Source organism: Ictidomys tridecemlineatus, chromosome X (genome assembly GCF_052094955.1).
Source record: "Ictidomys tridecemlineatus isolate mIctTri1 chromosome X, mIctTri1.hap1, whole genome shotgun sequence".
Classification (NCBI taxonomy): Eukaryota; Metazoa; Chordata; class Mammalia; order Rodentia; family Sciuridae; genus Ictidomys; species Ictidomys tridecemlineatus.
The window spans coordinates 16446297-16461112 of NC_135493.1; the positions used below are offsets into that span (position 1 = coordinate 16446297).

Below are 14816 nucleotides of genomic sequence, written 5' to 3' on the forward strand. Positions count from 1 at the left end.
GAATCAAACCCAGGGCCTCCATATACTAGGCAAAGCACTCTACCACTGAGCTACATCCCAGCCCTTTTTATTTTATTTTGAAACAAGGACTCACTCTGTGACCAGGCCAGCCTCCAACTTGTGATCCCAGGAAGAACATTGAGAGGACAATAACTCTACCAGGCAGCTAAACCCCATGAGCCTTTGGCTTCCTTCTGAAAGTGATTCTCTCTCAAACCAACACTGTTCCACACTTCTCACTCTCACCACCACTTTCTCCTTTAGGAGTAAACTGCTTGGCAGTTGATTTGGTGCATGGCTTGGAAGTGCTGGGAAAAAAGAATCAAAAGATGACTCCAAGGTTTTGAACCTAGATAGCCAGAAAACACATAGGGTCATTAGTAGCATTAATATGAAGTCAGAATGTAGAGCTCTGCTAACAGGTTGGATGTATATCTAAGCGCAAATATCAAAATAGGCAGAAACTGTCCTGGAGTGAAGTCAGGCTCAGCAGTACATTGGGGAGCATGCACAATATTGAAGCTGTGGGAGCTTCTGCATTCTCCCAAGAAGAGAGGATGGAAAGAGACTTAGTCATTGGGTAGTTACTATACTGAATACCTATATTTAAACAGAACCAAAATTAAGTACATTGGTGCAGGCCTGCAATCTCAGTGACTAGGGAGGCTGAGGCAGGAGGATCCCAAGTTTGAGTGCAGTATCAGCAACTTACCAAGACCCCATCTCAAAAAACTTTTAGAAGGCTGGGGGTGTAGCTCAATGGTAGGACACTCCTGAGTTCAATCCCCAGTGCTGGCAAAAAAAAAAAAAAAGTAAAACAGAACCAAGATAAGGTCACAGCTACCATTTAGAACTCAGCATAACAATGGTGGAGTTTTCAAAAGTTTATTTCTTGAACAGAACAAACCAATGTGCTAAAAAAGCGAATACATTCATCAGTGTCATTAGGAAGTCTCTTTGAAATGAATAATCATATTAACCTCATACACATAACCTAGGATACTTTCTGCATATATGTAATGAAACGCTAAGAGAGATACTAGTACATCTGGAAAGTGTCCAGAGAAGAACAATTAAAATAATAAAAGAGAAGAAGCAATTGATGTTTTAGAAAAGACTAAAGGGATAAAAAATCTGTTCAGTTTGAAAAAATAGCTAGCAGAGTCCATAACAATAGGTAACATTTACTGAGTGCTTTGTATGTGTGAGAGGGTTCTAAAACACTTTATATCCTGACAAGAACTGTATCAAATAAACACTATTATTGACTTCATTTTCCAGATCAGTATACTGAGGTACAGCAAAGTTAAGTAACTTCTCCAATTTCCCAGAGGTAGAAAAGGAAGAGCCAGGATTCAAACCCAATCCAATGTCAGAACAAATGCTTTTAACTACTATAATATAAACCATCCATCAAACAAACCTTAAAGATATGGATCATGTAACCACAGTCTTGTTTACTAAGATTCAAAACTCAAAATACCATGGCACCACTTTAATGCTTTAAGAGGAATACATTTTTGTTGTTGTTGTTTGAATTTCTTAAAATGAACACACATTACTTTGGTAAAGAAAAAAATTAGCAGGGGCTGGGACTATAGCTCAGCGGTAGAGTGCTTGCTTCACACATGAGAGGCCCCGGGTTCAATCCTCAGCACCACATAAAAATAAATAAAGATATTGTGTCCATCTACAACTAAAAAATAAATTAAAAAAGAAAAAAAGCAGAGGACGCAATTTCAAACTTGAAAATACTAGTTTGCCCAGAAGGTGGCAGGCTTCTAGAATTTGTTACCCAGAGATATTTGTACTAAGTATATTGTTTTATTTGTACTAAATACAAATAGCTTGAAGAAAAGTTTAATCCCTACAATAGATACTTACCTTTTATAGATACTTATAATTGGAACATATTCCTAGGGAAAGTGGATTTGTGAACTAAGTAGGAAAGGACAGTGTGGTAGAGAGGGAGAATTTGCATAGGAAATGTAGACATGAATTTGTGGTGTGTGAACATATTCATCTAGTTCAGTGTCATGGAACCGAGTAAATGAACTTTAAAGATAGTTCTTGGTTAGCTGTGCTTTCTTTATTCAACAGGTTGCCCTGAGAAATGTGATGAGTCTTCATATCTCAGTAGGAAGGGCTTTAGAGATCATTATCTCCACCTTCAATAATATCCACATCATTTCTGGGGTGCATATGAATAGTTGCTTAGGAAAACTAAAGGCATTTCTGGGGTCTCTTAGGAATTTAAGTACTTTTTCTCCTGAGGTTTGACTTTTGTTCTAAGAGGTCATGAAAACAGTGCTGTCATTAGCTGTACCTTGTATCTTTAGAATTAATTCCAACCTTCAGAATCGTGTATGAGAGAACCCAAGGTACTTATTTGAATGATCTTTGATAACTGTGATTATGGATACTTTGGCTTCTCTTCAGGTTGGAATCTACAGATAAAGACAATTTAAATCTCATGTCATGATCATGATTTAAATACTATTAGAAAATGTGAAATTAGGCTAGTTTCTCTTGTATTCAGTACATAGGTAAGAGGCTGACCATAAGAGTGGGGAAGGCATCTTAAGAGAGCAGTAGAGAAAATGCAACTCAATGTCTGGACATGAGCCATCTCACTGAAGACTAAAATAATGCTTCAATGGCATGTACAAGTACCACATACCTTACTGGATCTATTTTTCCATAACCTTATATTTTTAAAAGAATGGAACCACATCTCAGCTACTTTAAGAAAATGTGTAATCATTTTCTGCTTTTGATAAATGGATATTACAAAAGGCAATTTACCAGAACACCTGAAAATTTCAACTTGACCATCATCCAAGCTAAAAATTAGGTTTTAAGATTTTTTTGTTAACTATCATTTCTATCTTGCTAACTCCCAAGAGTGGAGAAGGAAGCACTTTCCTGCCAACTCTACATATTACCTGCTGGTTCTTCCTGATTATGAGGCTTATAAATAGGACTACATTTGTAAGGAATACATTATACTACATTTGACACTGATCAAGTACTGTGTAAAATTTTGGCTTTCAGGTGAAGAAATTGGAAACAGTTCAGGGAAAAATAATGATCATGAGTAAAGATTTTGACAGTGATATATATATATATATATATATATATATGGCAATAATTATATAGGTAAAGTTGAGTAAGTATTTTGAACTTTGGGTGTCTTCCTTATTTTCTACTTCTTTTCAGCTTTGAGGAAACTCAAGTATATCAGAAGTCCACAGGGATTTTGGAACCTAATTCAAAATAATGGAGACAATGTAGATATCCTTTCAAACAGTAATATTTCTTTTCCACAATTCACTCATTCTTCATCCAACAAACATTTAGTGAATGCCCACCAAGTAATAGTCAAGGTTCTAGGAGATGAAAAATCTGTCCTCTTGGAACTTACATTACAGTGGAGGAAGAGAAATAGTGAACAATATCACAGCAAACACCATAAATATATCATAAATAAATGAATTATTTAGTAGGTTAGAAGGTGATATAAAACAGCAGGCTAAGGGGATCATAAATGAGAATGTTGCAAACTTAAAAGGAGCAGTAAGGTTAGGCATCTTTGAGGAAGTGAGAGTAGGTAAAGTGATAAAGCTAAACATAAAATTCTGATAGGGTTCAAGGGAAAGAATGGTAGTCTATTGTTTGCATTTACCTTGTGATATGTAGTTAACAAAGTTGTGCCACTCAGCCAGGGAGCAGTGTATGAATGGGTGCAGTTTGGGGAAATAAAAGATGAATTCCCTTTTGGGTATATAAGTTTGAAGTGCCACAGGACCACCCATATGAAAATAAATGTTCAGAAAGTAGTTGGAAATAAAGATCTGGAGCTAAGAAAGGAGATATTTGAGAGAAGAGCTATCGATTTGGAATCACTGTAATATCTATGCTGGTTGAAGTAAGAAATGAATGGATGAGCTCACCAGGGTAGAGAAGAGCAGAAAGTGGTAAAGGGGAGAACGTTACTATTGAATGTCTGGATTTTAGGGGGTCAAGACAAATAAAAAAGGAGAAAAACAAGTGTGTGTGTGTGTGTATGTGTATATGTATATATATATTATTCCCCCCCCCAAGACCCTTTGAACATTAAGAGAAAAAAACTAACTTTGCTGAGCGCCGCCCATATGCCAAGTGTTTGGGGCTCCAAATCCAGGTTAGTGCCCTGGAAGCTCCACCTGCCTCCTCAATTTTACACTCTTGCCTCCTTACACTTGCCAGTTCCAAGAGGGCAAAAGCAGGTAAGAAAAGCACAGAGCTTGAAGGAAAACCAAAATCAAAATCCAAAACCAACGAAGCAATAAACAACAACAAAAAATAAAAAATAAAAAACAACAACAAAAAAAACACTGTTGGGGGACGCAGTCAGATTCCAGCACCAACCACTGCCTCTAGCAACCTACTGCTTACTGCCGCCTCCCCCCCATCCCCGGCTCCGCCCTGGCCTCTCCGCAGGCCCCGCCCCTTCTCCCGCGGCCGGTGTTCATTGGCTGGAGCCCTTCTTCGCTTCCCCATTGGTCTCACTTTCTCCTCTTCTTTTACACCCTCTGCCCCTCGCAGAGAGGCCACACTGCGCAGGCTCGGAGACTCTGACCGACCTTTTTCCGTGTCGCTCTCTCCTTCTTCCCGGCATTCCTGTTTCCTCTTTCTCACGGTTCTCTAGTTATTGCACCACTAAGGCACTTCGCGCCCAGGGCTTCAGTGACGTCATCTTCCCGCGCCGAGCGGACACCCGCCGGTGAAAGAAGGAACAACTCAGCCGCACTTCGCGTTTTTTTTTTTTTAGGGGGGGGCTATTGCTTTTTCAGAATCATGGCGCCATCGCTATGGAAGGGGCTAGTAGGCATCGGCCTCTTTGCCCTAGCCCACGCCGCCTTTTCTGCTGCGCAGCGTAAGTACCTGGAGGAGGAGACCTCTGTGGTGTGGACCCTGGGGGCGTTATGTGGGTGCAACCCTAAGGGACTGTCGGACTGAAAGTTCGAGGAACGGTTATTTACATTACAGACTCAGAAATACAATTCAGGATCTGCGGTGTAAGGTTTGGGGTTTGAAGGGTGTGGACACCCGAGATTGAAGAAAGATTGGTGTCAGGGTTAGGGTCCAAAGCTGGAGTCTGTCGGGAATCCAGGCCAGGGATGTCAGATCCGGCATAGGGCAGATCAGGCAGAGTGTGGGATTGAGGACTTTGAATGCTTGTGGCCTCGTGACAACTAGGTGGACAATATCCTGGGGATTTCTAGGCTGTCCAGGCATAGACTAAGAAGTTAAGGGACCCATTGCCTCAGGGAGGCACTGTGATACCGGTAAAGAATACCGAATTGGGAGTCTGAAGGGACGGTTGTTAAAAACTTGTTTGACCGCGAATCAGTGTGACCTTGGGCAAAAAGATGTGTGCTGCACTGTATTATAAAATTCAGTCTCTGGTCATTGGTTGAAATTACTTCGTGCTTAGCTGCTACAAGTACAGCGACTGCGATGCCATAAGGGAGTTCATAGGCTACTGGGGGTAAAAAAGTGGGATCAAGATATAATCACAATGAAGAGATATAAATATTATGCTAAAAGTTTATAAGGATGCATGGGAGTTAATTATTCCAGGAACTGGTGGTTCAGGAATTTGTCCCAGATCCTTGCTACTCTTAGTGTGGTCAACAGACCAACCTCCTGGTCGTCACCTGGGAGCTTGTTAGAAGACACTCAGGCCTCTCTTCAGATCTATTGAGTCAGAATCTTCGTTTTAATAAGATCCCCAGGTGATTTGTATGCACATTAGTTTGAGAAGCATGGTCCTGGAGGAGATTAGGATACATTGGACTACAATGTTAATTTCTATAATAAGTTCCAGCTTTAAAATTACACAATCATAGAGCAAGGAGAGCCCTTGGAGATCACTGAAGTTCAACTCCTTCATTTTACAGATGAAGAAATGCCTGGCTAAAGATAGTGTTAGGGTCAGGTTAAGCTGCATGGAAACAAGAAAGTTAGCTAGAAATGGAACAGACAGTAGAAGATTAGTCCAAATCTATTGTTGGTTTTGGTTTGATTTTTTTTTCTTTATACACCCGTCCTTAACAATTCTGTAAGTGAAAACTTAAGAATATGTCTCTAAACACATTCTCTTTTAAGAAAGAATTCATACACATTTACTCAAAACAGTTTCCATATTTGAAGTCCAATGTACATGATTAAATAGAAATTGCCCTAGGTCTATCTAGAATGAGGATTCTGTATTTTTATGTTTCAAGTGATGAGAATGCCTTGTGGATTTGTCACTGCAGTGAGTCCTCTTTGTAATACTCATGTTGGCAAGACACTAATATCTTTGAAACTAATTATGTCATGTGGGATTGTGGCAGCAGATAGCATGATCATCTTTGCTGTAATGACCTTTGTTATAGTGGAGCAGCTATGGTATAGTGAATCTCCCTAATCCTCACATTATTCCCATTTTGCTGCTTCAGAAACTCAGGATATGAAAAGATACTGTATTTCTTTGATTCTAAAACATACTCCCCTCTCACTCCCACATTTTAACACTCTAAAAATTGAACTACATGTTACAGTCACTGAGGATGTCTTAACTTGAGTGAGATGTTGTAAATTACCAGCACCATTATCCAAGTTTACCAGCTTTCAAATCCTGATCCTTTTCCTTCATCCTTTGCTGCCTCCTGAAATTAAGGTAGCAACAGAATTATAATTAAAAAGTACTAGATGCAGAAATTGGTGTCCTGGAATTTCTTGTCCAACGGTGCCCCATCATGTTTTTTCCAGAAAAATGTTTCCAGACCAGTATTACATTGGCTTTACTATGTGATGTGGTGCTATTCAGAGCTGAGATTTTATGTAGACTTATTAATTTTTAAATTATTATTTCTTTTACTACTTAGTGAAATAAACAGTTTTCAGAAGTTTCTCATATTCCTTTAGTAAAAAAAAATCATGCTTGGGTATTTCTGCCTCATACTTGCCCATCACTCTCTCTTACTCCATCTTACAGGGTGACAAAGCAGGTGAAAATGACAATGAAATAGTTAATTAAGATAAGGCTGACTGCCTTAGAGGATAGAGGTTTTTGAGGAATCTGGGATTAGCATTACTTTATGTAGCATATAAGTCAGCCACTTCTTTGATCTATTGATTTGCTTGCATTTCAAGAAAGAAAAATGGGCTACAATTTCCTTAATGGTATGCTTCTGGTTTATAGATCGTTCTTACATGCGATTAACAGAAAAAGAAGATGAATCACTGCCAATAGATGTAAGTTGGTCATTTATATTCTATTAAAATATATTTTTAAAATTAGCCACTTTGCTTATGATAATTTTTTACTGGTTTTTATCCTCTTAACATTTTTTTAGACATGAAATAACATCTGTTCTCTGCTTCACATCACTCTTTGTAAAACCCAAAATTTAGAAACTGGAAGATTTCTGTTTTCTAGAACTGTAGTCTTTCTAGGGCTGTCAGTGGTAGAGCGTTTGCCTTGCCTGTGGAAGGCACTGGGTTCGATCCTCAGCACCAAATGAAAATAAAATAAAGGTATCGTGTTCATCTACTACTAAAACATATTTTTAAAAATAATCTAAAAGTTACCCTGACCATAGTATGAAAGGGACTTAAAAGATTAATTATTTGGTTCTCAGGAATTTTAAATAAAAAGTCAGTGCTAAATTAAAAAAGAAAATAAAAAAGTTTATTACTTGACTTTATTTCTTAGAAAAGTTCCTTCTTATGTAAAGTTTTACAACAAAGCTAATAATGCATTGTTTAGGGATACACATAGATGGGAAATCTAAAAAAAATGTGTTTTTTAAGCTAAAATATTGCATATTCCAACTTCACTCACAATTTTTATCTTTATTAGATTTGAACTTTAAAAAGTAATAAGTTCTTTGTAAAGGAATCAAACAATAAGTATAAAAATTAAAACTGGCTGCACAAAATTAAAACAGTAACAAAACTGATCCTATTCCTTGGCAATTTCATTTCTACCTCTGATAGTTTGAAGTATATAAGTTCAGACTTCTTCCTATAGGTAAACAACATGTATATATAGTTTTATCTAATCAAAACATAGAGTTTTTCTTTTTTAAAAAGTTATTATACATGTGTACATATATAAAATTTTATAGTTTTTTATTATACAATTTATCTTGAACATATTTTCATGACAACTTAGATTTAACACATTCTTGTTAACAGTGAAAAAAGTCTCCTTGGTTCATTGGTGGTCAGAATGTAAATTGGTATTACATATGACATTAGGTTTTAATCTGAACAGAATAAAAGGTTGTGACAAATTTTTACTTGAGTTGTTTATAATTAAGGGTATGGTAGATGTGGCTACCTATCTATCACATTTTCTTTGTGGTAGATGCACACAAACATTCACACACACTCATGTATATCTATTTTAAGTAACATTACAAATTGGAAAATTTTTTAAATTCAGAAAATCACAATCAAGAAAATATGCTTATAATCTCATGTTGGTTAGTTTCAAACATTCAACTTTGTTGCTTGCACAAATTTTGAGGAAAGCCATTTGGTATTACCTAATAAGTCTGAACATGTGCATATTTTATACTCAGTGTTTCCACTCCTGTGCATCAGGAGACACACAAGAATATTCAAGTTAACATAAAAATAACAGGAAACAACCCATATATCCATCAACAGTGGAATGGATTAATTGTGCAACTTCCATATAATGAAATACAAAACATAATGAAAACAGACTATAACTGTATACTGCAGCAGGGGATAATTTTACAAACATAATGTTGAACAGGAACATCTAGATTCAAAAGAATACACGAGTCCATTTAAATAAGTTTCAAAATGAGCAAAAGTAAAAGGAAGGTAGGGATGAATATATAGCTAGAAAAATTATTAAGAAAAGCAAAGAACTGATTAACACAATTGGGGACAATATTCAACTTTGAGAAGGAGGGTAAAGGAAATAATCAGAGGGGACACATGGCACCTGAAAGGTGGTAGAAACTGTCTATTTAAGCTGGATAGTGGGTAAGTGGTGTAATTTTATTGCTTTTCTTTACTTTGTAGCATATGCTTTGTGTACTTATTTTGAAAAAAAACCACATTTTCAAAATTCTCAGTTACTCCTTCAAACAGGTAATATTTGACAAATGAATGCTGATTTTGTATTTATTTAGTACTGTTTTGTTTATTTTAGTTTATTTTTTAAAGGAGAGAGAGAGAGAGAGAGAGAGAGAGAGAGAGAGAGAGAGAGAGAGAGAGAGAGAGAGAGAAATATGAATCTTTTTCTTTTTTCTGTAAATGGACACAACACAATGCCTTTATTTTTATGTGGTGCTGAGAATCCAACCTGTGTCCTGCCCATGCTAAGTGAGTGCTCCACCACTGAGCCACAATCCCAGCCCCTACTTGAGTTTATTTATTGAAGCATCACACCTATTTTTGTAGCCAAGCCACAGGATGAATAGAAGATTTTATTGTGTCTGAGTGCAAATCATTTCAAGTGATAATTGATTTCCTACATAAGTGGCACTGAAAGGGACTACTTGTTAGAAGCCATACAGAGTAGAAGAGAAGATTGTGAATGTTTTGTATAATATTTTTGTGCTATTTAGTAATCTCAATCTTTATACTCACAGATAGTTCTTCAGACACTTCTGGCCTTTGCAGTTACCTGTTATGGTATAGTTCATATTGCAGGGGAGTTTAAAGACATGGATGCCACTTCAGAATTAAAAAATAAGTAAGTCTTTCCCTTTTCAGAGGCATTTATTTTGTAGGGATTTGCTTTATTATGTAATTTCTGGCACATGAAACTTGGTTTTCTTCTTACATTTGATTATGTAGTTTGTATGAAGAAGAGGTAAAAATATCGAGGAAGTGTTTGATATGATAGGAAAAATGGAAGCTGAATATTTGATCATTGATATTAGAATAAGGTATTACCTTATAGTACTAGCTAGACTTAAATTTATTGGTTGGTTGGAGGGAGAGAAATAGATACATAGATAATTCCTCCAAAAGATTAACCACAATCCCTCCTTCTCTCTCTCTCTTCCTTCCTTCCTCTCCCCCCTTCCCTCTCTCTCTTTTCTTTCTTTATTCATCTTTTATCCTCTTGTGACAGCTTAGTCTTTGGAAGAATAATGGTTTTTCTGTTTACTCTCTTGTTTGAACCTGGTCTGTGACATAAGCTCTGCCCACAGGCCCTTTTGTATTCCTGGATGAAAAAAAATGTTACTCTACTTTCTTTTTTTATGGACTTTTTCTAAGCTGTTTTCACAAGCTTTGTTTGTTTTTCTTTCTCATATTTCTACTTCAGTTTTGTTTAATTCCATCTCTGAAATTTATCCACTTTCATGATCCTGGAAATAACTGTATTTTCTTAGAAGGGTTCGTAGTAAAAATTTATGTGTTAAAGGAAACTCATCCGTCCTCACCCCCTTACTTTTACTTTTGATTTGCATCTTTTTGTTGTTTTCTGTTTTTATTGTGTATTATAGTTATACATAATGGTGGAATTCATTGTTACATATTTGTACATGCTGTTATATTTTAATGTACATTTATATACCTCCTGTTTTATATGGGGGTGTGCTTGAATGATTGGTCAGCTGACTTTGAGATTTGAGTTTTAATCAAAGGAAGGGTTCTTCTGAAAAATAACACTTGAAAGCAAACACTAAAGGCCATACACCAAGGTGTTTGTGAACTTTTTTTAAAACTATGTAGATCTCACTAGAAAAGAAAGGATATTCCACTATCACTGCTGCTCTTATAAAGAGTCTACCAAGAATCACAGGCAAGGGGCCTGGAAAGAAAGAAGTAAAACAGAATGGGATCAAGTAGGTGATAGCAAAATATATGATTTTGGCCAATGAGAGGTTTTGTTGTTATGCTTGAAAGATTTGTGGGAAACAGATCTGTGAAATGATCATATGGCTGAATAGTGAGGGCCAAATGAGAATAATCAAAAGGTGTAATCTATGGGCATGTTTTTGGAAAACTATTTGGAAAAAGCCACTTTTAGATTTATAGAAGTGATTAAAGTTGACCTAGTGTTTAGTTTATTATTCATAGGCATCCTAAAAGGAATGGATGAATAAAAAAGAAATTTGAGAGCTTTGTGTGGGCTTTCCAGGTTTCTTATTTTCTCTGTACAGTTAGAGAGAGAGAGAGAGAGAGAGAGAGAGAGAGAGAGAGAGAGAGAGAGATATCTAGTATGATTATCATTTACAGTCTGATTTTATGGGCTTATTAGGCTGAGTTAAAATATAGTCCATAGCAAATTTGTAATTCATTAGAAACCTGGTTATTTTCAAAGATTTATGTGCTTTACAGATTTACCTGCTTTTATAAAGATTTATCTAAAATTGATGCTTTTGTTTTCTTTTAAGGACATTTGATACCTTAAGGAATCATCCATCATTTTATGTATTTAATCATCGTGGTCGAGTACTGTTCCGGCCTTCGGAGACAACAAATTCTTCAAACCAGGAGGCATTGTCCTCTAACACATCATTGAAGTTACGAAAACTCGAATCACTGCGTCGCTAAGGTTTTTACAAATTATAATAGCAGGACAGGACACAGAGCTGAATCTTGGAGTTTGGGGTATAAAACACTCCCCCCGAATCAGTATTTATATTGATCTTTCAGACTTAATTAAACAAATCTATACCCCTTGTTTGTACACTGTTAAAAAAATCGTAGATGGAGTGTAAGTTATCTGCAAAATGAGTCTTTAATCTTTCATATATATTTTCATTTAAAACAAATTTGCATTTTTTGTAAAAGTCACTGTTTTGAACACATTTCCTTGAAAAAGGTTGGTTTTTATGTTTATTTATTTTCTTAGATTTCTTTTGCACTAGTTTTTAGGAATCCTTTTGGAAATACTGCGTGACTACTGCATTTTGCAGCATGAATTATAGTAAAAAGGTCTTCAGTTCTTATCAAATGGACTTCCCTAAGGAGACCAAAATAGTGACTTCTCAGTTTTTCTTATGTGCCCTCAAAGGTAGCTCTTTTTTTCCCAAGATACTTGCCTGATATTAATTTATCCTTGATTCTCTCCCCACCCCATTCCTATATACCTTCTAACATCAGTTGTCTTGTTTTATCACTTCTCTGAGGTTCTGTGTGCAGTGAGCAATTTTTGCGTCAGAAATTCTGTCATAACAAATGCACTTAACAAGTTTAACTTGCTGTAATGCTGCTTATGTTCTCCTCATTTAGCTGTAAAAATGTTTCCTAACTTTGTAGTATTAGTTGAAGTTAGACCAAAAAGACCATTTGTGATTTCATTATCATCCCTGTATGGAACAATCATAATCATTGAGGAAAACTGATTACCTGTCATTAGCCAGTTTAACTTATTCAAAGTCTGTGTTATTTCTTACTAAATAAGTGAAAATAAAAGAAGCTTCTCATTAATCTAAAGGCAGAGTCAAAAAAATTGGGCCAAATATATTCTAAATATTTGGAACTAATATATTAATTATTTTAGAAAATTAAAGTCATTTAAGAAATTATAGCCAGTTTAGTTTTCAGTCTTCACTGTATAGTGCTGAAGGTGAAGATGGATAAAGAGTTGGATTTTTTCAGAAATAGTAATTTTACCCTTAGGAAAATTTGGCTAGCTCTTTGAGCAGGAAGCTCAGCATTTTTTGGTAGAGAGCATTGCTTTTGTTGAATTGTACAGTTATAAAAACATTACTTTTTGTTGAATTGTATAGGTGTAAAGGGAATAAATGTATGCAGGTTTGAAAAGGAAATATGCTTTAGGCAAGAGTCATAAGATGCCCTTATACCTGATGGCATTTTTTCCATTGGAAATAAACCTCAGCTCTTACATTCTGCCTAGTTGTGCACAACCCCAAAGGATGAGATTATTTTGTCATGGGATTTTTATTGTCATTTTATTTTGTTTTACCAGCTCAGTCAGTGGAACCCTGACTTTGGTCTCTAATGAGACAAAGTTAGAAATCTGCTGATAACCTAAAATAATTTAGAAATGTGTTAAAAATATGAAGTAAGGGATTAAAGTGATGAAATCAAAATAGCATGTGGGAAACAAGCTCTTTACACCATGCTTGTCTACCATTTCCTCAGGTATGGCCTGCTTTGGGAGAACCTCTTGTTTTCTTCTCTTTGGGGACTGTCTTCCTTTCTTAAAATTTTTGTAACAATGTATTTGGCATTTGATTCACATACTTTGTAATTCCCCCATTTAAAGGGTGTAACTTCATGATTTTTATATTCACAATGTTGTGTGCCCATGATCAGACAAATTTAGGGCATTTAATCACACTGAAAGAAACCCTGTACCCTTTGGCAGTCATCTCCTATTATTTTCCAGTGGTCCCCAGCCCTAGGCAACCACTAGTCCATTTTCTATATACCTATTTTAATCATTTAATATAAATTCATTCATACAATATCTAGTCTTTTGTGATTGGCTTCCCCAAAATGGTTTTCTCTGGCATGAAAAAGTTGTTCTCATCTTGAAAACTCTTATTGTAGGAAAAGAAAGTGACTGGTAAATCAATGAATTTAAGGAGGGAGGGCCAGATACCTCACAGGTTTCTCAGTTAATCTTATGCTCAGTTTAATCTTATGCTGAATAGCCAATCATTCATTGTATACTATTGCTTATAATATTTTGGCTAGTTTGTAGAATGGACATTGAAATCTATCTTTGCTGGCCCAGTCAGAAAAGTCCTGCTAAAAATGATGCCAAATAATTTGGCAAATAATTGACATAGCACTTTTCAGGTGTCTGTCTTTGTCAGCACCTCATATACCTCGGGCCAGGTGAGCTCCCCAAATCCCTTTTAAAATTTACTCCAGTGAATTTCTGCTGTCTTTTAAAGTATGTACCATAGGACTAAAGGTGATTTGAGTGCATTATAACAGTGCTAAATGTATTAAATGGAATTTTATTTACATTACTATGAGATAGTTAATTATTGCCTAAAGTAGTTCAAAACTATAGTGATGAGAGTTAGTTAGTCCTTCAGTTGACTATGATTTCAGTGACAATTCAGAAATGTGAGAAGTGCACACCAATCAAAGTTCTCTAGAATACAGGAAGACTCAATAACCAGGGAACCAGCCAATACTATGGGCTAATGGCCCAATGGCAGGAAATGGAGATTGGTGAATTAGAGACTGTTATGCTCTGTAACTCCCTAATAATTGTTCCCAAGCATCGTGGCTTATTTTTGAGTGGCATGACACATCTTCCTGGTTATATGTGGCCTATTTCCATGATGTATTGAGTAGTGTTGTTTGTTGTGAGCATCGATGCCTGTAACACCAAGCTAAACACGTTTTGAATATGTTTTCTCTCTTTAAATGACCTTGCCCTGTCCAATAAATAAATGATTGTCTTGCCTTGTTTTTGGTGGTGTTTTTTTTTTGTTTGTTTGTTTTTAACTTTTTTAAAATCTCATTTCCTCTGCTTCACTATCCCCAGACAAATTTAAGAGTGTATTTCATGACTGTATTTTTTCTAGCATGATCCTGTTTACTAAGTTCCATAGGTACTTTAATTGTACATGTAAAGTCTTATTGCGGTTTTGTTTTTATAGTCAAAATAGAATGCATAACTTCATTTATATTTGTATGTCATCAAATGCCCTTTGGGGTATAAGAATTGGTCCTTGAGTAGCAGTATCCAATCACAAATGTTTATTTTTCAAGATGAACTTTAGATACTTTAAATATCATTTTGTCCATATCTAAAATTTGCCTTAAACTTTATTTTGAAAATTGCAAACCTA

General features: G+C 35.9%; 1 protein-coding gene across 1 annotated transcript; it reads left to right on the plus strand.

Annotated features, from left to right (window-relative positions):
• The first annotated feature begins 4597 nt into the window (after nt 1–4597).
• Mmgt1 (membrane magnesium transporter 1) lies at nt 4598–14433 on the plus strand. The gene is made up of 4 exons (XM_078034231.1): nt 4598–4918; nt 7235–7287; nt 9669–9772; nt 11427–14433. The coding sequence occupies exons 1-4, from the start codon at nt 4840–4842 to the stop codon at nt 11584–11586; spliced, it is 396 nt and encodes a 131-aa protein (XP_077890357.1). The 5' UTR covers nt 4598–4839; the 3' UTR covers nt 11587–14433.
• Nucleotides 14434–14816: the final 383 nt, after the last annotated feature.

Coding starts and splice junctions, on each gene's coding strand:
- Mmgt1 (XM_078034231.1), top strand. CDS start 4,840: ATGGCGCCATCGCTATGGAAGGGGCTAGTAGGCATCGGCCTCTTTGCC. Junction 7,288..9,668: donor ATGAATCACTGCCAATAGAT/GTAAGTTGGTCA, acceptor TTATACTCACAG/ATAGTTCTTCAGACACTTCT. Junction 9,773..11,426: donor ACTTCAGAATTAAAAAATAA/GTAAGTCTTTCC, acceptor TTTTCTTTTAAG/GACATTTGATACCTTAAGGA.